The sequence below is a fragment of the Camarhynchus parvulus genome, chromosome 3 (assembly GCF_901933205.1).
Source record: "Camarhynchus parvulus chromosome 3, STF_HiC, whole genome shotgun sequence".
In the NCBI taxonomy this organism is placed as follows: domain Eukaryota; kingdom Metazoa; phylum Chordata; class Aves; order Passeriformes; family Thraupidae; genus Camarhynchus; species Camarhynchus parvulus.
In genome coordinates, this window is record NC_044573.1 from 107,553,013 (window position 1) to 107,573,677 (window position 20,665).

Genomic DNA, 20,665 nt, shown 5'->3' on the forward strand with positions numbered 1-20,665 from the left:
GGAGATGTTTTAGACTCCACATCCCATTTTTTCCCCTGCCTTTACATCCACTAAAACTCTCTGCTGCTATTAGCATCATACAAAAGTCACTTCTAACCTCTAACATGGCAATCTGGGTCATTATGACTTGCAGTAAAAACTCCCACAGAGGGGCCAAATTCTGATGACTTGACTCAAATGAAGTATTGCTGGCTACTGAGATTAAGAAGTGAATATGATTTGGACCTGGGTGAACAATAGCCATTTATTTTATGCTGGAATATTAACAGCTAGAGCTGTATTAACAAGTACTCATCAAATACTCTTCCCCACAGAACCATGCTGCATTAACAATCTTCTTATAGTGAGCACACGACAGGGACTCCCTCCCCAGTGTGTGCAAATATTAATACATAAAATTCAAACCTAATGGTAAGCCAACACTATTTCAAAAAATTATAATCAAACCCAGCACTGTTTATAACATACTTCCTCTCCTGCATATGATTTATATCTGTTTTTTTAAATTAAAACAGTGCTATATCCAGCGTACATTTTTGCTCGAGATCGCTGCGAGAGAATTATGACACACTTAACACACCACTCAAAACATTATCATCAACATATTATTTATTGCCAATAAAACTTCACAAAGTGTGTTGTCCGTGAGCTATTTCATTTTCAAGTTATTGTTTAGCTGAGGTTTCTATAGCTCAAATCTGTCTCTTTTTTCCTTTTCAGAGCTGATTCCCATTCTGTTGTAACACAACCATGTGTTTCACTGTATGATACATGCAGCTCCTTTGGTCTAAAACTACTAGGCAGCTGCATGCAAGTTGCATTTGAAAAATTAAATAGATTTTTTTTTAATGGTCAGAAGTAGTTCAAGTGAGTTTCAAATTAATATACAGTTAAAGAAGGGCATATATAATTTTGGCATATTTTAAAAAGTGCATATTGCATATGAAAACACAGCTGCACCCACAGCAGCCGGGTGCAAGGGGCACCGGGTGCCTCTGATGCATCTGAAAATCGGTCAGATCTGCACAGAAGACCCACATGTAAGACACATATAAATACATATATATGAACACAAAAAGATTGGGGAACAGTCTGATCCTTTGTCTACCTTTTTATCACACGTAAGCATTCTTATTATAATAATATTCTAAATACTTTAATATTAGTTTAGATCTTTTCCTTATTCTAATGAGATGCGACCGCATCCTTTGAATTGCTGTGAGGTAGGAGAAGGCTCAGACACCTCAAATGAGAACAGCAATGTGAGCACGATAATGCAACAGCTCCTGCATCCCTGCTTTAAAGAGTAACTATAACACCAACTTAATCTAATGCTCAATTAAATTATAATCACAATTCTCTGAAAGCTTCTCCTCCTTACCACACAGCCCCTCTGAATCAGAATCACTGTGATCCACATGTAGAGAGCCTTTGAGTGCTACACCAAGCCAAAAGACACCCCACTGTCCTGCCATTTCTGCTCAGTCTGACCATCGTGTCCTGCACAAGCAGGGCCTGTGCAAAGGGCTCCTCCCGCAATTCCAGCCTCTCCAAGCTGTTTCCACACACAGGAGCACTTCAGCCAAGCTTCACCCACACACCCGTAACATCTTCAAAGCAAACCTCCATCGTTATCACCACTCACTTTACCAGGGGCTCATTTAACCACTTTCACTATTTCTCCCCGAACAAATGGCTGCGATAACACGGCTGGCACTCGGGAAACACAAGAAAAAGGTGATGTTCTGGAACGCACTGGGTGAGACTGTTTCCAAACTTTTCTGTCTTTTCAGAGGTTTCCAGGTGTGTTATTTTTCACAAGAAAATGTGAGTATGTTGAGACCCTCGAAGGGCCACTCCACCCCACTCTGACCCATGCCCAGCTCAGGAAGGCACCTGGGGACACCCCAGCCATTGCACCCTCCCTACCAAAAGCCACAGGAAGGAAAACTTCAGGGGGAACACTTGGAAATATTGCTAGAGGAGGAAAAGGGCTTGCTTTAAAGCCCGCAATTATTGTTGTTATTATTACAGGTTTTTTTCTAAAATCGTTTCCTCTCATTAGCGCGCCGTGGGGATGGAGACAGAAAATTAAAAGCAGCATCCCCAGTGCAGAGCGGGGTGGGATTTATTATGGAAATGTGCGACCCTGCCAAGGAGAGCCTCTCTGGGCAGCCACTTCCTCGGTTGTCCACCAGGAGAAGTGAAGGGGCCCCGTGTCCCCAGGTGCTCTGTGTCCCCCTTTCCCAGCCCCATCTCTGTCCGGGCTGTTGGGGGGCAAAGCCCCGATGCCACTCTGCCTCTCCAGCCTGACCCTCGGACTCCGACCGCCCCCCGCACGCCTCAGAGCCACACCAAATGCTCCAGTCCCACTCCCGGAGAGGAGGAAGGGGCACCTCCGTGGGTCAGGGACTGGTTTCTCGAGGCGGAGGGGTGCCACACTGAGCTCCGGCCGAGGGTTGAATCCCTCCTTCCCCAGGGAGGGAAAGCAGGCTTCTCCAAAAAAAAGCCCATGGAGAGAGACTGTGGGGGGCAGGGGGTGTCTCCCGGGGGGATGCTGAAGGGGACACAGGGTGCCCCTGGGCTGCGGGGGGAACACGCCGGCAGCGCCCCGCGGGGATGGAGATAACGGGATGGCTCCGGGGGTGCGGGCAGAGCATGGGGGGCACCGGGGGCGCAGCAAGGGTGAGGGGGGCAGAGCTGGAGCACGGCGGGCACGGGAAGCGCGGCAGGACGGCGGGCACGGCGGCCACTGCAGGACCGGGAGAGGGGAGTGAGAGGTACTGAGGGGGCTGCACTCCGAGACATCGCGGGACGGGGCTACAGGAGGCACAGCAGGACGGTGACAGGACACAGAAGGCACTGCAAGACTTGAACACTTGGACGGGAGGGCGGGAACACAGGAGGCATTGCAGGATTGGGGGTCAGAGGAGCCCCCCGGGCCGCGGGGGCACAGGAGGCGTTGCAGGATGGGGGTGCACGGGAGGCATTGCAGGGCTGGGGGCGTCAGGGGGGGCACTGCAGCCCGGGGGCCACCGGAGACATCGCGGGGGCAGGGGGGACACAGAAACCCCTGCGGGACGGTGGGGCAGTGAGATGCTGCAGGAGGGAGGACGGGAGGGCACAGAAGTCCCTGCGGGCCGAGGGAGGACACAAAAACCCCTGCGGGCCGGGGGGGCACAGAAGCCACTGAAGGACAGGGCTGGGGGGGGTGGAACTGCGGGACACATCGAGAGAAATCCCCCCGGGCCGCGGGGCACAGAAGCTCCTGTAGGACGGGGATCGCCGGAGACACTGCGGCCGGGGGGTGGGGGCACAGAAGCCCCTGCGGGAGGAAGGGCAGGGGGCGCGGGGGGAGCATCCCGGGCCGCGGCGGCGGCGGGAGGGGGGTGTCTCACCTTGAACGCCACCGGGAGGGTCTTGTTGCAGCGCCAGTGCGAGGGCAGGACGGAGCAGAGGAAGTTGGGGCTGTCGGTACGGACCAGCTCGGCGGGGTGGTCAGCGATGATCTCCACCATGGTGCGGTTATCGTGGGGGCGCAGCCGGGGCACGGCGGCCGCCGCGTCCTGTTGCTGCTGCTGCTGCTGCTGCTGCTGCTGGGCTACCACCACCGGGCTGACCTCGCTCATCTTGCCGGGCTGCAGGCTGCTGGAGGGGGGGCTGAACCTCCGGCTGGTGCTGGGATCTACGGGAATACGCATCACAACAGCCACAAGTTAGCGAATTGGGGGGGGGGGGGGAGCGGTAGGGGGATCGCTGGTAGAGGAGGCGTGTAGTGGGGGTGGGGGTTGTAAAAAAAAATATATCTAGCGAAAAAAGGGGTGAATGAAAAAGTGGAGGGGTGAGGATAAGGGGCAAAAAAGCAAATCAGACAAAAAATAGAAAAAGAAAGGAGCGGATTAAACGCACGAAGAAAAAAAATCTCAGTCTCTCTCAGTCTGTTTTTGGTTTGTTTTGTTTGGGTTTCTTTTTTTTTTTAAGAAAGATGGACGGGGCGAGGGGTGATGCCGGTCTGGGGGCGCCTGCAGCCTGGAGCAGCGAGGAGGCAGAGGCTGGCGGTGCGTCCGGGGCTGCCAATCTCAGCACAGCCCGGCTGGAAACTGCATGGTCCCGGCTTCTGCCCAGCTGCAAAGCGCTGCCGCTTCTCCTCCTCCTTCCTTCCTTCCTTCTCGCACAGTCACTCTGCTCTTTTCCCTCCTTCTAGCCACCGCTTCTTCCCTCAAGTGCTCGAGTTTCTTCCCTTTTTTCTTCCCCTCCCTCCACGTCTTCTTTTCCTTTTCGGATTTTCCAAAAATTGTCTTGGGAGAAGTAGAACTCGCTGCTGGTTCAGCTTCCTGGGCTGCTGCTGCTGGTGGCCGCCAGAATCGTAGCGTAACTCAGCCCCGAGAAGAACGGAGAGGAGAGGGGGGGTTCAGGGGAACGTCCCGGTTTCCTCCGAAGAAATCTTCCTCCTCCGGACACACACGCAGAAAAAAAAAAAAAAAAGAAAAAAGAAAAAAAAAAAAAGGAGCACACAAAAAGCCTCGCTGGGACAGAGGCGAGGAGCCGCTGGGTTCCCCCGCTTATTGCCTGCGGCTTCAGGAAGCGGGAGCTCGGGTAGGGGCTTGAGAAAAGTGGCTCCCCCCCTCCAAAAAAAAAGGCGCTCCCGAAGCGATTTCGGCGGGGAAACAAAGTTACTGGGGTTGTCGGGGTGAAGAGGAAAGTCACAGGGCTGATAATTAAACGAGACTTTTTAGCTAGTTCCTTTCGGAGGATCAGGACTTAAAAAAAGTTGAACTTTCGGATTCTCAGGGAAAAAGAAGCGGGGATCATAGTTGAGGAAAAAAAAAATCAACACAACAATAAAACACCCCTCCTTAGGCTGATTTCTAAAATATGACCAAGCAAATTCTAAGAAAAGGCAGCCTCGGTGCAGCCCGGTCCTTCACATGAAGTCGCTGCTGGATCCAAGTCCGTTGAGTTGAATAGGCGAACAAAAATCTTGCTTTTTTTTTTTTCCGCTCTTGATGAACAACAGCAGCAAAAAAAAAAATCATTAAAATGTCGCTTTCTTTGAGTTATTTTTCTTTCTGGAAAATCGGGTTAAAAATAATAATTATGAAAAAAAGCAACCAAAAGTTACAAACTTCTTTTGGGTCCCAAGAAGTTGAGGTCGGGGAAGATGAAGGAGCCGGAAAAAAAATAACAAACCCACGCCACAGTTTTTTTGTCCTGAATGTGGTTTTTGGAGGCTGGGATTTCTAATGATTAGGTTTTTGTGGTTTATATATACAGGACTCTCTGGCTAAGGCGATCATTATGCTGATGAGAGTCAGCAGCACGTGGTGTTTCAGTCCTCAGACTTTTGCAGCCTTCAAAATAAATAAACCAATGTGCATCCCCCCCAGGAGGAGAAACTCTCACCCACGGGGAGAGGGACGGGGAAGGGGGGGAGCAGGAGACGGTCTTCGATCTCCACTTCTCTCCGGGTTTTTTCCATTAACACTTTTGGGATTGTTTGTTTAAATTAAAAAAAAAAAGTCATGAAAAAATCTTGTTTGCAAAAAAAAAAAAAAAAAAAAAAAAAGTAAGAATAATCTGGTGCCAAAGAGTTTTTTGCTAAGTCTCCGGTAGTCTAAAGCCTAAACCATTTCCTTGAATGAATGAAAGCTATAAAACCCCCTTCAGACTATTAAGGTAAAGGGAGTCTGGTTTGTTTTCTCCCTAAAAAAAAAAAAAAAAGAAAAAAAGGGCAGATCTTATTAAAAACCATTTACATACCCAATGGTATGAAAGTGTCACCGCCTCCCCGCGCAGATAACAGCCTATCACAACCCGCCCTCTAATTTCTAAGGCTTTACTCCGACTTGCCACTTCCACCTCCTTGTAAAAAGTCGGCGCTGCGTGTGTGCTCCTTGCTCGCCGCCTGTGTGTGACTCGGGGCGCTGTGTGTGTCTGTCTGCGCTGGGGGGTGCGGGGACGTGGCCCCGTTCCGAGCCCCGAGTCCAGCACCCCGACCCAGCCGGGTTTGTTGCCCCGGACCCTGCGGCAAAAGCCGGGCGGAGCAGCCCCGGCGGAGCAGCCCCGCGTTCCGGGCTCGGGGTGTCCGTGTGTGGCTGCCGGTGCCGGGGGCACCTCCGGGGCTCTTTCTGCACCCGCGGAGCCTCCGCGCCTCCTCCTGCCGGGCGGCACCGCTGCCCCCGCGCCTTCCTGCCCCCCTACCCCCAATTTTTGTCCCTCCGGGGAAGGTGCGTGCAGAGGCGGCGGCGGCTCCTGCCCCTCTCGGCTCCGGAGCAGAGAACAGCCCGCAAGCTCCGCCGATCGGTCACAGGGGAGAGCTCTCGCTCCGCGCACCGCGGCTGCGGCTCCGCGCCCACCCAGCCCCGCTCCGCAGCCGTGCCCCCATCCATCCTCCCTCCTTCCGCGGCTTTCCCACGCTTGCCGCGGGGAGCGGTACCCCCGACCCACTGCCTCGCAGGGATCTGTGCTCTCCGCTTGTTCATTTCCTCAACGGTTGTTTTTTTTTTTTTTTTTTTTCTTTTCCCGGCCCAAGGTTGGAAGGGCTCTGGAAGTTTTCTGTCCTGTTGAGAAGACGCGATCCATGCGGGTAACGCTACAAACCCCTCCTGAGCTCGCCCTGCTATTCCCGACAACCACAGGGATCGGCTGTTCCCCAAAAGTGGCCACAGGCGTTTCCAAGGCACAATTACTCATCACCTATACGGATTAGTATATATGCAGAAGCTCTGGGTTTCTGTGGTTGTGATACAGAAAATAATTTTTTTCATACTTATTTTGGCAAAATATTTGTGTCCATAGATTCTTTTGGCTTCCTTCCTCCCTTCTTTAGCTGGCTCTCATACATTCCCAAAGAGCCATTCCAAAGGCGCTAGAAAGAAGGCAAAGAGTTGTTTTATATCCAAATGCTATATAAGCCTAACAATCATGATTTATTTCATTTCAAACAAGAAGATACCTTTCCACTTTTAATTAGTCACACTAAAATTTTTACAGTCACCTCTCTTCCTACTAAAATAAAATAAAAAGTTAATTGGAATAAACTAAAATAAGTCATTGGAAGCTACCAGTTTAAGGTCACTTAAAATAGTCCAGAGTTATTTATAATGTCAAAATAGAATTTTCCACTGAGTGCCCTAACAAAGTTTCAGGTATCTGGCACAGCTGATTTTCAGTCTCCGTGCAAAAATATCTTTCTGCTGAACATTTACACATTTAACAGGAACTTACTACAGTCTGGAACAGATCACGGCTCAGAGTTCTAGAATTTTATTTAAATGGTTATGGACAAATTAATAAAAGTACCAGCAATGTTTATGGACCTACATAAAAGCTGGATGGGATTTTTCAGAAGAAGTCATTCATGTTATGATATATATAATCTGGAACGTTGGCTTGGATTTGGCTGGAGTGGAGAGCAACCCTGCTGCTCGGCTTTCCTCGGGTTTTATTTCAGAACTTCTCGGAATTTTAGCACTGGTTGCAAAATGGGTCATATTTTAAGATCTTAGAGAATTGTAGGAGGTTGGTGAAAAAATGTGCTTGCGCTGCAAGTTATATCTTAACAAACACCTTCAGATCCACTTTATAGTATCGAATTTTCATTAGTATGGCTGTTCTTGCTGCAATTTATATTGTCTTTTAGCTTTTTCACTTTTAACTGTGTTATGAATACAGCCATAATTAGACTGCTTTTGGACAAAAAGGTAATGTTTTAAAGAGCACTGAGTTTGTTTACCATCACATTTCTAAAACATAGGCCCAGTATGCTCCTGTTGTAAGTACTGGGTGCTCAAGATGAAAAATAATTATCAGATATGAAAGATTCTAACCTGGATGATGTTCCCTAAATAAATAGTTTCGATGCCAGTTTGCTGGGCTGGAATGTGCTGCAAATATGATGAGTACAGAATTTATTTTGAGCCTCTCTGTGTATGTAAATAGCCTTTGTGAAACGGGAATAAATGAATGGGTTCACTGGGTTTGTTGTTGTATTTGATATTTTTAGCCAGGGCGACTACAGCAATGTCAGCAATTATTACTATAGTGAAAGAATTGCCAATATTCTTGTTCCCAACATCTACCTTCCTCAAGTTTTTTATTCACTCATGAAAGTGTGCATTGAGCCAAAATATGTGAACTTAAGTAAACTTAATGCTAGAGCAGGTTTTGCCCGAACTTCCATTCATTTTTAGAAGGGGCGAGATAAGCTCCAGTGTCTCTTGGCAGCGCTTTACTTTCACTTTGGTTGGAAGTTGACTGTTTGCCCAGCTATTCTTTGCTTTTTCTCAAGTATGACAAATAGTAACTCCAGATTAGCACGTTATTTGGTCTGCTAAGTAGGCGTGTGGTAATGAGTTCTGTAACTGCAGCATTCTACTGCGTCCCTGCCCCACTGATTTGCAGCCCAGATAAAAGAAGATTCTTTGTGTCCTGAAATTAGTTGAAGCATTTAATATTTCAGCATCATGCACTGCTTTTTAGCATTTATAGTCCCTGATACAAACAAGAGCATAAAGATTTGATAGGCAGGCTGCAAAACGACTGCATTAAAAAAAAAAAAAAAAAAGAACTAGAGAATTTTACTTTCCCCCCAGCAATTTCAGTAGGAAATGAGGATTGAGAGCTGAGACTCTTGTGCTCTGTCTCATGATCTGATGCTGAATGTTCTGGGATCTCAGACTTAGCAAGTTTTCCTTCAGTATAGAATGCAGCCCTAACTGCTATCCATATACATTTTGAGATAAAAAAATATGCATATAAATTCTGAGAAGTCCAAAGATGAGCAGGGCTTGGCACCCAATAATACCAAGAAAAAAAATTTGGAAATCTGGTAGGAAACCTGTCCCTGCTGAAAAACTGTTGGTTTTTCCACAGCACACAGCACAACACAGGCTGTACAAACAACAAAGTTTACTGCTTCTGAATTTTTCCTAAATGATATATTTTCTGCTTCTCTTAAGCAGAGACTGCAAGCCTATGGTGTGGGTCTTACTGTAAAGTTCTCCCATTTCCCTCCCCGTCTGCAGCCTCTTATGCCCCATTGGGATTGCACATATTTCAGAGACATTTAAAGCAGCAAATGACAATGTCATCATCATAAGGAGGAAGAAACGTCGGCCTACGTGTCATCTTGTAACAGTGTTGGAAAGAGAAAGTATGACCTGTGCTTGCTGGCACTAAAAACCTGAATGTGTAACAGGATTAGAAAAATGTATGGCCTGTCTTTCTCCAATAATTTTTTTTTTGATTGCAAAATGCAAACTAAAAATTAGCTTTATGAAGTTGCTAGTTAGGGAAAAACTGTCATTTTTCACGGCAAGACCAACTTTGTCTCTTTCCATTAATTCTCCTTCCAGCTTCAGTTTAACTAATTTCAGAGTGAGGAAAAGGTTTGTTTTTTTTTTTTAATACAGATGAAATCAGTATATTGTGTTAGAGATATAATTAGAAATATAAAGGCTAAAAAGTGATAACTTAATTTTTTTCCTTATTTCAGCATTTGCAAAAGCAGCATGAGCCAGAAACTTCATGGTTATTTATTCTGTTGACCTTAGTGAAAACTGGTTCTCTTGACTAACTGTGGGGAAAGTGGGTGGTATAGCTGTAATTAAAAAGTGTTTATACCTCTGGAACCTTGTAGAGTCCCTAAATTTGCATGCTGTTTTTTAAAAGTCTAATGAAGTGCTCTCTGTCCAGATAGAAGCTCCATAAAGCTCACACAGGAGATACTACAAGATGTAAATCAGTCCTAAGTGGGAGAGGGGTTTTTAGTGTTTCTAACCACAAACACAGCAACAGGTCCTTGCATTTACTCTCTCAGTGTTGCAATGGTGACAATTCCCATTGTAAATCTATTTTCAATAGCATGGATGGCAGCAAAAAATTTCTTTGTTAATAACACAAGACTCAAAGCTGAAGAAAAACACTGAACAGTGACAGGCTTGTTCTAAAAAGGATGAAAACAGACAACTGTGAAAGAGATGGTGCAGTCATCAGGAGTGAAATAGAAGGAAGCATATGGCAATGGCAAATATTGAACAAGCATAATGGGCAAAGAAAACCAACATTTTAAGGACCATAACAACATTTTTTGCCTTTTCTTTCCTGAAAATTCACTCAGGTCAGACCAAGGCATCAAGAATAATCATGGTGTGACATAATGTAATCCTGAAAATGCTGAGCATACATCTTAGCAGAAATATGTGTGTGCCCCTGTGGCCTTCAGCCCTTGAGTGTGAGGCAATCCCTTAAGTCAAGTGCTGTGGAATTGGCAGCCAGGTCACAGGAGACAACAGTGCCAGTCTCAAAACAAGCCATAAGGACAGGTGACAAAACATTAAACATCACAGGAATGATTCTCTCTAGTAATAGAAGACAAAGATCTGGCAGGAAAAATGTTATAGGTGAAGCTGCCAGCAGTATCTGCAGCTAAACTTGTCTACCACTTTCCAGTATAAGACCTTGTTTTCACTCACATAATGTTGCCAATTTTTAGCTGTTCAGGATGATCTTTTCAATCCTCAGTCTGCCTCAAGCTGAATTTTTTGGAAACTTGCAGCAAAAATACTTTTGCTACTTCTATGATCGGCATTAAGAGAAAACACATTGTTTCACAACATTTTAAGATTTCAGCCCAATATCTATTTCAGAGCTGGGATGGGAAGTTTTACTGAGTAGGAGAGGAATAAGGAGGAAAAAGCAGATAAGTTCCTTTTGTTGTCCCTGACCAAAAGGATCCACCCAAACTTGGCTGAGTTAGAAGCTGCTGAAAATTGTTGAGGTTTTTCTTGCGCGTGCTCAGTACAGATGGAGGAATTGGCAGATGAATTTTGCAAAGCCTCCATGGCAGCACTGGGCTTGCTAGACTGGATTGGATCTGTAGTCAGTCAAGTCTGACCAATATTGTCCCTGACAGTAGGCTGCACTGTTTTAGAGGAAAGGATAAGAAACTCTTGAGTCAGCAGATAGAGATGGGATCTATTTCTCCTTTAAGGTCTCATCCTAGTTAATAGTAGCTTAGAAAAAACATAATCAGAATGACTGTCAGCAGTTCAGTTTTAAATTGTGTCTTTTAGAAGTCTATAATTCAACCATAAAAATTCCTTACAGGCTGAAATTTGGCTTATACTCTTAGTTCTGAAATCAAAGTTCTCTACAGATTTTTTTTCAGTAGTCTGTTCTGAAGTGATAGAAAAAATAGTTATGTATGAATTCTGGACATTTCTTTCACAACACACTTCATCAGTCAGTTATGATAAGCATGGTAAGTTCTAAACTATTTGTTTCAAATGCTGGTCTGGCCCTAGAAGGATCAAGAATAATGAAAATCTTCGCCATTAACAGTAGACATTCAAATGTGAACAAGGTTCTCTCTGACCTTGGGATATCAGGAGCATTATGATATTAGGAGCTTATATGATGTAATACCAAAACCTGTTATTCTAGTTTACCATATAAATATTTCTATAGTTTATTAAATGCACATATTGAAAAACAATATCTTCCTCCTCTATCTTCTCACAAAACTCAACACAAAGACAGTCACTAAGATGTTCTCCTATTTGAAATATAAGAAGAACGACATAACCTGGAAGTATTCAGGAGGAACAAGCAAGAGGTCCTCAGAGGGGGCAAAGCAGATGCAATACCTTTCTTGGAAGACCACAGCAGCTCTCATTACTACCAAGCTTCCCTTTGTAGTAGAGAAGATAGAGGAGCTCTTCCCCTCCCTGGAATGCTTTCAAAGATACTGTGCTTGGCACCCTGAGGTTAGCGTGATTTTTTGAGCAGATAAAACCCCGTTACATGAAAAGGCAGATCCCACCCTCCTTTTTTTTTTTTTTTTTTTCTTTCTTTTTTTTTCTTTTAAAAAAATCATTAAGAAAAGAGAGAAAATGCTAGTTCTGTCTGCAGTTCCACTGATTTCAATGGGAGCCTTAATGAAATAAGGTACTGCTTCCTATAAGAGAAGCAGAGGTAAGACTTCAGCTAACTTGCTGCTTCCAGTTACTCACCTTATCCTTTCGTATTTCCATGTCCAAATGTCCATCTTGGTGAAGAACATACTAAGTCTTTCAGGTCATTATTTCCACTACATTTTAGAGAGCTGGAATAATTTGTATTTCTAGGCACGAAAAAACCATCTTCCACTGTTTTTGACAATTGAAGAACATGGACTGAGGGAAGCAGAGGAAAGCTCTATTTACTAAACACCACATGTAGATTACCACTGATAGTTTTTCTAACGAAATTTATGACCTGTGTGGAGTAAATAAACTCCCTTTTTGGTAAAGAATCTGCAGCCAATCATTCATGCTTTCTTAGAGACGTTACTGTTCATGTTGCTTTTATGTGGAAGCCTACAGTAAAGGGTGATGTTATGTCTAAAATAGACAGTTGGCAGCTAAAAATGTAAAAAAAAGCTATTTCTAACATTACTTATCATGAGATTCTTGCTAGATTATGGCACATTTACTCTGGTTCAGGAAAGAAAGAAAAGATAATGATAGGACAATTATAATTCTTGTAACTAATATGTTATCTTCATGCATGCACTTGCATGCCCCGCTCCGTTTACTGGCAAGTTATGGCATTTTACACATCTGAAATAAACAGAGAGCTCTCAGTATGTTCAGAATGTTTAGTAAGTCTGAAAGCTGTTTGCTCTGTATCTCAGGGTAAATGAGAATAGGACAGACACTGCTTCTCCTGATTGCCCATCCTGTATTCCCATCATCATGCTCCTTTCATGCCCCCCTTCCTCTCCCATTTTATGTTCTGCGTCCATTAGAGACAATTTATTATAACTATTTAAGGCAGTCATGAAAAATAAGTGAGAAGAAGAAGTGAGAAGAAGAAGAAAGAAGAAGGTTTACCATGTTTACAGAAATATGTGTTTCTCATGTACAAGTAACTCAGTGGCCTTCAGCTCTCCCCCACTTGATTTACATTGGTGTGAAAGGGGATCTGGGCAGCTATTAAGTCTACCTGATTTAATAGATACACACAATGTGTTTGCCTATTTTCTTCTATCATATGTGAAATTATCAATGCAAACTTCATTAATTCCACATTCCACAGCAAAAGTATTTTGAATCTAAAATTAGTAAGTGCCTTTCTGAGTGATAATCCTTTGTCCTTAACTCACCCCACTGTACTTCAGCATGTGGGGCCTGTAATGTTACTGGGGCTCTGCCTTCTCTAGAAGAATGGCCTGTTTTTCATGAGGGGTGTCAAAAATAATTTTCCACCCTCAGATCCATTCAAGTACTAGTAGAAGTAGCTGCCTCAGTGGTGTGGACAAGGTCAGGTAAGTTTATTGCCAACATAGCCCTGTTGAAGGCTGCGTGGGATTTGCCTCAGACTGTACAGAAGGATTTGTTACAACAGGTGTTGAACTCACTGACTTTGTCCACAGTGGATAAGCAGTTGTTTTCAACCCTGCTCCAAGATGTTTGGAGAGTGAGTGGGAGTTTTGACAGCAGTTGTCAAAAACACATTGTTTCTCTGGGGCAGGTACATGCCTACTAAAATATCCACGCTCTAAAAGGCCCAAATCAGTAAACCTGGGATAGTGCAAAGTCTCCTCTGACAGCATGGCCTGAGAATTTTTGTGCTGGTGTACACTTGCAGGATGTCAGATGATGAGCAGGACTTTAAATGTACAGTCCTTTATCATCTACAGCAATACAGAATTGAAGGCTACAAGCCAATTGCCAAAGATTATGCTAATTTAAAGAACAGTTAGTGGAAGAAAATACCCATGCTGTAAGTGATCAGAGCTCTCACCATGTGAGGCTGCTGACATAATAAATAATACTGAATTTTGCAAGCTCTTCACACACTGTGCACACTTCTGGGCCCATGTGAAAAAACATAAGAAACTGTTTTGTGAAACTAGACTGGGTTGGGTATCTCTATTTCTTAGATGTTCATTAATAATTGACCAGTTCTGTGGAAGCATCATGGTATAATCCATAAGTGGATTGTACAAGAGATTTTCTTTTTCGGTGGCATTTATTTTTGCAATTACGCAAAGAAAACCTGGCATATGAGGAAGGAAACTGAAGCAGAAGTTATTTTTCAAGTGCATAAAAGAAGATGCTATTTTGTACAGAACAACTTCTAGTTGACCTTTGCAATAAATGCCATAAAATACTATTTTGGCCACAAATGGAGCAGCATTTTTAGAAGGATTAATGTTTAATCTGTCTGTCTGTCTATCTGTGCAGGATTTTAAAAAGGCTGGAGGAAGCTAGCAGTCCACTTTCACTTATAATTGCATCTGAAAAACTTTAAAACTGTGCAACATCTTTCTCTGCTGTGCTGGATGCCATTAGCATTAGCATATTACCACAGAAAAGGAATCAAAGGTAGACAGTGAAATTCATAAGAAATCTTCCAAAAGCCTTCTATCCCTCAAAAACTTTAATTCCCAAGAAGATCCTGACTGACACAAAACCCACTAAAATATATGAACTGTTCAGTATGCTCACAGAGTTGATAACAGTCTGAGTATTTTTTTGATAATGATAAAATACAAAGCTATATTAAATTGGAGAGAGCAATTTTTGAAGAATTTTGAAATCCTGGAGAAATTTCAGAGGGGTCAATTACTACACTTGTGGGATTTTTTTTTCTTTTGAGTTGAGATTTTTTCAGTCATTGTCACTTTTTTTTTTGGCATTGTTTCCCTTCTTTTTATGGCATTGGTAGAGGTTTCTGTCACACTGCATATCCTGTCACACAATATTGCATGAGTACCATGCAGCCATTTCATGTCTTTCCTGGCCCTGGATGGTAGATGAATGTAAGCCTTACAAAACCAACCAACCAACCAACCAACCAACCAACCAACCAACCAACCAAAAACAAACAAACAAAAACACCAAAAAACCCCCCACTCAAAAATCCAAATGCTTTAAAATACTTTTAAAAGGAGGGATATAAGAGGTAGCAAGCATAGGGAAAGAATCTCTCCTGATTCAAGAGCTCTGTTTGGCACTCTGTAGACATTTCCCAGTAAAAATGCTTTAGCTGATCCCAGCTGTAATACTGGCTCATTGGAAAGCTTGACTGGGTATGTCCTTTGGCTGATCTGAACACACTGTGTATAGTTTAAAATTAACATCCTGACTTTTTCATAATTTAAAAACCGTATCTAAATTATTAGTGTGTTTTAAAACGGCTCTGTATTTTCCATCATGATACTGAGTTGAAGCCGGCAGAATGGAAATTGGAGAGAAGTTGCAAAGAAATAAAAAAGTATCTTGCTCTGCTTCTCAGCTGCAGAAATGACCACAGCTGCCAGAGAAGCACCTTATACAAAAGGAAGACTGTGTGGGGAAGAGGTAAGGATATTCTCAGGACCTCTGTTGAAAGCAGTACTTCTTATCCAAAAGAAAGATGGAAATATGTAATTGTACCCTTCCTTTAAAACCAGATCTTGCTGCTTTCCTGTGTGTTAAGATCACACGTTATTTTACATTGGAAGCTTGGTGCTAAAATCTAAAACCTAAGGGCCAAGTTCTGCCCTTAGATACACACGCACCAGTCCAATGAGCTCAAAGAGAGCTGTGTTCATATGTTTAGCAATGGAATTTGGCCCTAAATATTTAAATATTTATTCAGAGGGAAAAAAAAAGCTTCTCTGATATATTTGTATCTCATATCTAATGTACACAGATTACCACCACTGGGCACCCACCCTGAGAAGTAAGAAGTGTTAGAGAACCATAAACTCAGCATTCTACCTGCTCTGCATGGTCAAATAACATGAATTTGTTTCAGAACATTAAGGAAATTAAATCTTTAGCAACCTGTGGCTGATGTTATTTATTCTGCAGTCCAGTAGTAATTTGATGCAAATTGCTGGCACTATTCCTACATCTCAAGAAATTACTGTTTTGAATGGACTGATTCTGGAAACTTTCATTATAGGTATATGCAATCCAGAAGGAACTAAAGTTCTCTGCTTGTATTTTTTTTCTGCAGAAGAAAGCTCAGTGTTCTGGCTAATTCCACTTACCTTCCAAAGGCTTATGATTGGAGTCCATAATAATCTAACCATGTCATATGGAAATGGTTAACCTGAGGGTCCCACCTGCTCTCCCTGGCAAATGACCCAGATGTATTTTTGCTAAGGATACAAAGGATTCAGAAACCTGCAAATTTTCCTCAAGCAATATAATACTCCAATTTGTATATCTCATGTTAAAGTGAAAAGTAACTATATATAACTGCTATTTTCCTTGGACAAATGACAGCTAGAGGAGAGCTGAGTTCCAGGTTCAGACACCTAAATTTGGTTGACTAAAAGTAACTGTTTATATTTATGCTAGCCATTTAAGCTACCATGAAACTCAATAGTGGCCTAAGGCTCAATTCACTTGCCTAAAATTAAGCTTCCAATGCCACTACAGCTGCCTTGGGCTACCTAAAAAATCGCCATGGATCTGGCACATCTGAGTCAGGATCTGTGTGAGGTGCTTTGGAAAGGCAGGTGGAGGGAAACAACATAGCCAGAGGACTTCACACAGGATAGCTGAGCTCAGCCCTCACAAATGCAGTCAGTGGCTTCTACAGAGCACATCTAATGGCCAAACAAAGAGCTCTGCTTTTGGAGGAACTGGTTTCTTGCCTGCATTGACCCTGGGGATTGGGTTTCCATTGAAACCTACTCCTGATACGGTAGTTGCCAAAGTAAATCCTGGTTTTAGGGTAATCAGTGTGCTGCCAGTTCAGTCCAGCTTGCCCTGCCTTGGTTGTGCATTTTGTGCAGTGGTCCCAGTGAAATGCTGGCAGGCAGGACAGCCAGAGTGATGGGCAGGTGTGATTACAGGGGTGATGAGTTTCTCTTGATGTCGTGCTTCAGGGAGCTCCCTGAGATCCATTTGGACATTCAGCCAACCCTGCTACCTGCCCCTTAGCTAGAGGAGTCTCTGGCTACTAAGTGTTGGCTCTTCACATTGTTTGGGAGAATTGGCACTTCATCTGCCTTTACTGCTCTCATTTTTAGGTGACAAGGATATCCAGCGTACTGCTGGAGATCTCTTTTCAAAGCTGCATTTTTTTGGGGCGCAGTCATAAGAAAGACTCTTCACCAAATCTCACTTTCTGCTTTTAGAGGTTTTTTTTTTTCCGGAGCTCTCTAAACAGAGACATCATACTTGAATATCTCTGGCTATAGAGGTGCAATGCATGATGTTGCTGTGACCTTTGTGGTAAGAACAAAAGCATGTTAAACTCATTAATAATCATGGCCACCTGGGCCTTCTACCCAGGTCTTGCCTCAGTACTAACAAGGTGAGTTAAACGTGATGCAGGAGCGAGAAATTCTTCGCTGCTACAAATCGTGTTTTTGGTTTGCTCTGGTGGTTATCTGGGTTGAGATCAAACCTCAAGCATTACTTCAGATAACATACAACTATTAGCATATGCTTCCTTGATTGTGTGTGGCAACCCCCAGCCCCATTTGTGGAAGCCATGGTTTTGAAAAGGGCACAGCAAACAAGTACTATTTAAGGCATAGTCTTAGCTAGGGCAACTGACTGGACAGGCTGGAGGAGTCAGTGGCTGGGAAAAGGGCCCCCCTCAAGTATTTTTTCTTCAAGTGCATTGATTCAGATCAGTTGGGAACAAAACCCCCTGCTTTTATCTTGTTTTATGTTTAATTCATATGCTGCTTACTTAAGGGCGTGCCTATGGGGTTGGCTTCTAAGAGAAGTGTTAATACATGTCCCAAATGCCTACTACAGATTGAAGGTCTTGGTCACAACTGGATTACACAAAACAAAGCTCTGTCCTCAAGATCACAGTGCTACCTAATTCTGTCTCTCCAGGTCTTTAACTTCCAGCCATTGGAATTGCCTCAAATCCATCTTGGCATGGAATACATAATTATTTTCATATTGTGCTAGTCTGCTCTCCTGCTTTCATCCCCACGAGCCAGGAGTCAACAACAGTTGGCAACTTTATACTCAACTATTATATTGCAGAGTACACTTTAATCAGCACCCTAATAAATAGCACACCCAATTAATTGGGATATTTGCCAGCAAACCAATTCCTTTCCCTGTGCTTCAGTGGCTGTAAATGATGGATAAATAGCATTCTTGCTGTTGTCTGCGAGCATATTTGTTGTAATTAACAGGTAAAAGTTGGTCTTTTCTGGCATGCGTTTCCTCAGTAAGTTGCTCCCTTTTTAGTAGGCCCCCTGCTCCATGCAGTTACTAAAAATAAATAACAGATTTCCCTTTCAGTATTTGCTTAAATCAAGGTAGCTCTTTTGTATTTTAAAGAAAAAAAAGTAATCTATCCATTACATTGTTATATGGTTTTGACAATTAAAGGTAATAATTTAATTAGCATATTTCTTCTTTAATTAGTATGGCAAAGAAGTCTTTGCCACACCATGGAATAATTTACAATAAAGGAGGGATTTCTGCTGTAGCTCTCTAAGCCTACCTTTTTTGACCAGGGGTTGCACGGTGGTTGGCTTTAAAGTGGTATTTCCTTGAGGGGGATCCTCAGAAGTACAATCTATTTTAATAAACTGGTATATGCTATGATTTACTGTAGACATGTGACATTTTCTCTTATTTGGACATCCTTTGCCAAAAAAGTAAATAAAAATGAAGACGGTAAACTTTTCTAATCCCTGCATTCCTCACAGATTGCTTTAGTGGCAACTGAAAAAAAATATTGGACGTAAATGAATATGAAAAGGGAAATGGTACTGGAGAAATCTCAACAAGAGATCTTAAAAACCAGGATGGCTATGGATCAGCAAAGGGTAGAAACATTCATGTAATTGAAGGAGAACATAATTTGTGGGTTATCTGAAAAAAAAAATTGTCCGGGTTGGCATTTACTTTGACTTGTTGGCAGGAGGAAAAGAAACCGCCCTGTACCACTGCATAAGGTTCCTTATTAGTTGTGGCTTCTGCAGAGGCTCCGTCTCCTCTTTGGAGCATGGAGGATTTCTTTCATTACATAATCTGGATTTTTTTTTAATAGATTGAATTTTTTTTTCTCCTGTGTGTGCAAATTCTCTTTGCCCCAGTGCTTCTATACTGAGGTTATTATGCTGAAGGAATGCAAGCGTCTAGAGTAACAATGGTTCATTTTCCTTTAATGACTTTGTCGACAGGATGGAGACATTTTTGTGGTGTGATGAATTCACTCGGTCTCCCGTTGTGTTTTCTCCACATGCTTTGGAAACTCTCTCTCTCCCTGAGAATTGTGGCCATCCACTCCAGCAAGAGCTTCATTACTTTATATTCATTGTATTTAAATGACACCCCAGTGGTACTGACCTCCTGGGATGATTGATGTAAATTATATGCTATGTAGGGGGAAAATAAAATCTTTTTCTGACTTTTTATGTTCTGCAGAGAAATAAAAAGTGAAAACAAATGACAGAGAAAATCAGGCCTATTCAAAGTGAAACTTTGTAAGCATTATGGTTTGAGCAGACTCCAGTTTGTGAAAGTGCTGAGACAGTTCATAATGACCTCATGATCTGAAAGGTGACCTGAGAAGGGGGAAACAATTTTGTATGTGCCCTTTTTTGGTTCTGTATAATACATAACAAAAACTTGATCATGGTTTTTTTTCCCTCTTTGCAAGTATTGTAAGAATTCAGAGTTGAGCAGAGAACAGCCTCTGCACTTTTACCAGCTAGACAAAGGCACAGTACTAGAGGGGACACCTCAGTGCTCTTTCCTCTTCTCTTCCAGCAGATTTTGTTGTATTGACTTTTTGTAGCCAGTAGGTATCTGTCTTGTTCAATTATTCTGCCAGAAGTTATTACCTATAGAAGTAGCAACAGGGGGAATGCTCACTCATCAGCCCAGCTCATCATTGGGCCGGAGCTTGAATCTCTCATGAACAGGTAACCTGCTGTACAGGCAAAAGGGTTCTGCACAGCAACACAATTTGTCAGGAAATGTTTCTGTCAGTGCTTTTTCAGGCACCTCACCAAGTCACACTGCCTCTATCCAAGCTCCTGGAAGTTATGCAGCTCACACTGGACATGCTCAACCATATTATCCCAGAAATTCTTGTATTAAAATTACCATATGGAACTGGCATAGTAATTTCTCTGTTTTTTCTATGTCCTTATATTATTCTGTCCTACCAATTCTGAGATATATAAAGACATGCATAGAAATGTCAGTAATATGCTGCCTTGCCTCCCTTAGTTTAATGTAAGGTTCTGACAAATCACAGAATTTGGCTAAAAACTCGAGTTGCCTCTAGTTTTTCTGCAGTACTTTTCATAACCTGACAGAATGTTTTGATTCTCCTTTTTGCCAGGAAAATGCTTATTGATAATCCCGCTTTGGCTGGGGTTGCCCAGATATTTTAAAATGTATAACAGGAAGGAACTGTTCAGGCCATCCTCCTCACAGCAACAACTTAAAACTTTGCTGTGCAGGCAAGAATCAGCAGAGCGAGGCCTCTCATTCTCCAGGATAATATCTTGGTGTTTTGCCCTGTTGCTGTCAGTGCTCAGGCTGGTATCAGCTTTACTTCCATAATGGTAAGCAGCAGCAGCAGAAGGGAGAGGGGCTGGCAGCACTCAGCAGCGAGTTGCAGAATCACCTCGTCTTTCTGAGGCTGATGTGGGAGGTGGGAACAGGGAGGAAGCAACGCAGAGGGG

General features: G+C 43.2%; 2 protein-coding genes across 9 annotated transcripts in view; one reads left to right on the forward strand and one right to left on the reverse strand.

The window, feature by feature from the left end:
* Window positions 1-20,665, reverse strand: part of RUNX2 (RUNX family transcription factor 2) — a 215,802-nt gene that overhangs the window by 153,342 nt on the left and 41,795 nt on the right. For 2 of the 8 annotated variants that reach the window (XM_030944316.1, XM_030944313.1), the window contains exons 1-2: window positions 5,404-5,695; window positions 3,399-3,685 (exon numbers count right to left, since the gene is read on the reverse strand). In XM_030944316.1, coding sequence (XP_030800176.1) covers window positions 3,399-3,685; window positions 5,404-5,479 — 363 coding nt within the window. In that variant the 5' untranslated portion in view covers window positions 5,480-5,695. Of the gene's footprint in view, window positions 1-3,398; window positions 3,686-5,403; window positions 5,696-5,760; window positions 6,578-20,665 lie in introns of those variants that run through there. The other 6 variants (XM_030944321.1, XM_030944317.1, XM_030944314.1 and 3 more) reach the window with 4 other exon arrangements.
* The window catches only part of SUPT3H (SPT3 homolog, SAGA and STAGA complex component), a 259,112-nt gene continuing 257,559 nt past the window's right edge, over window positions 19,113-20,665 (forward strand). The window contains exon 1 of the mRNA XM_030944325.1: window positions 19,113-19,770. The gene's annotated coding sequence lies outside the window, so the exon portion shown is untranslated. The remainder of the gene's footprint in view (window positions 19,771-20,665) is intronic.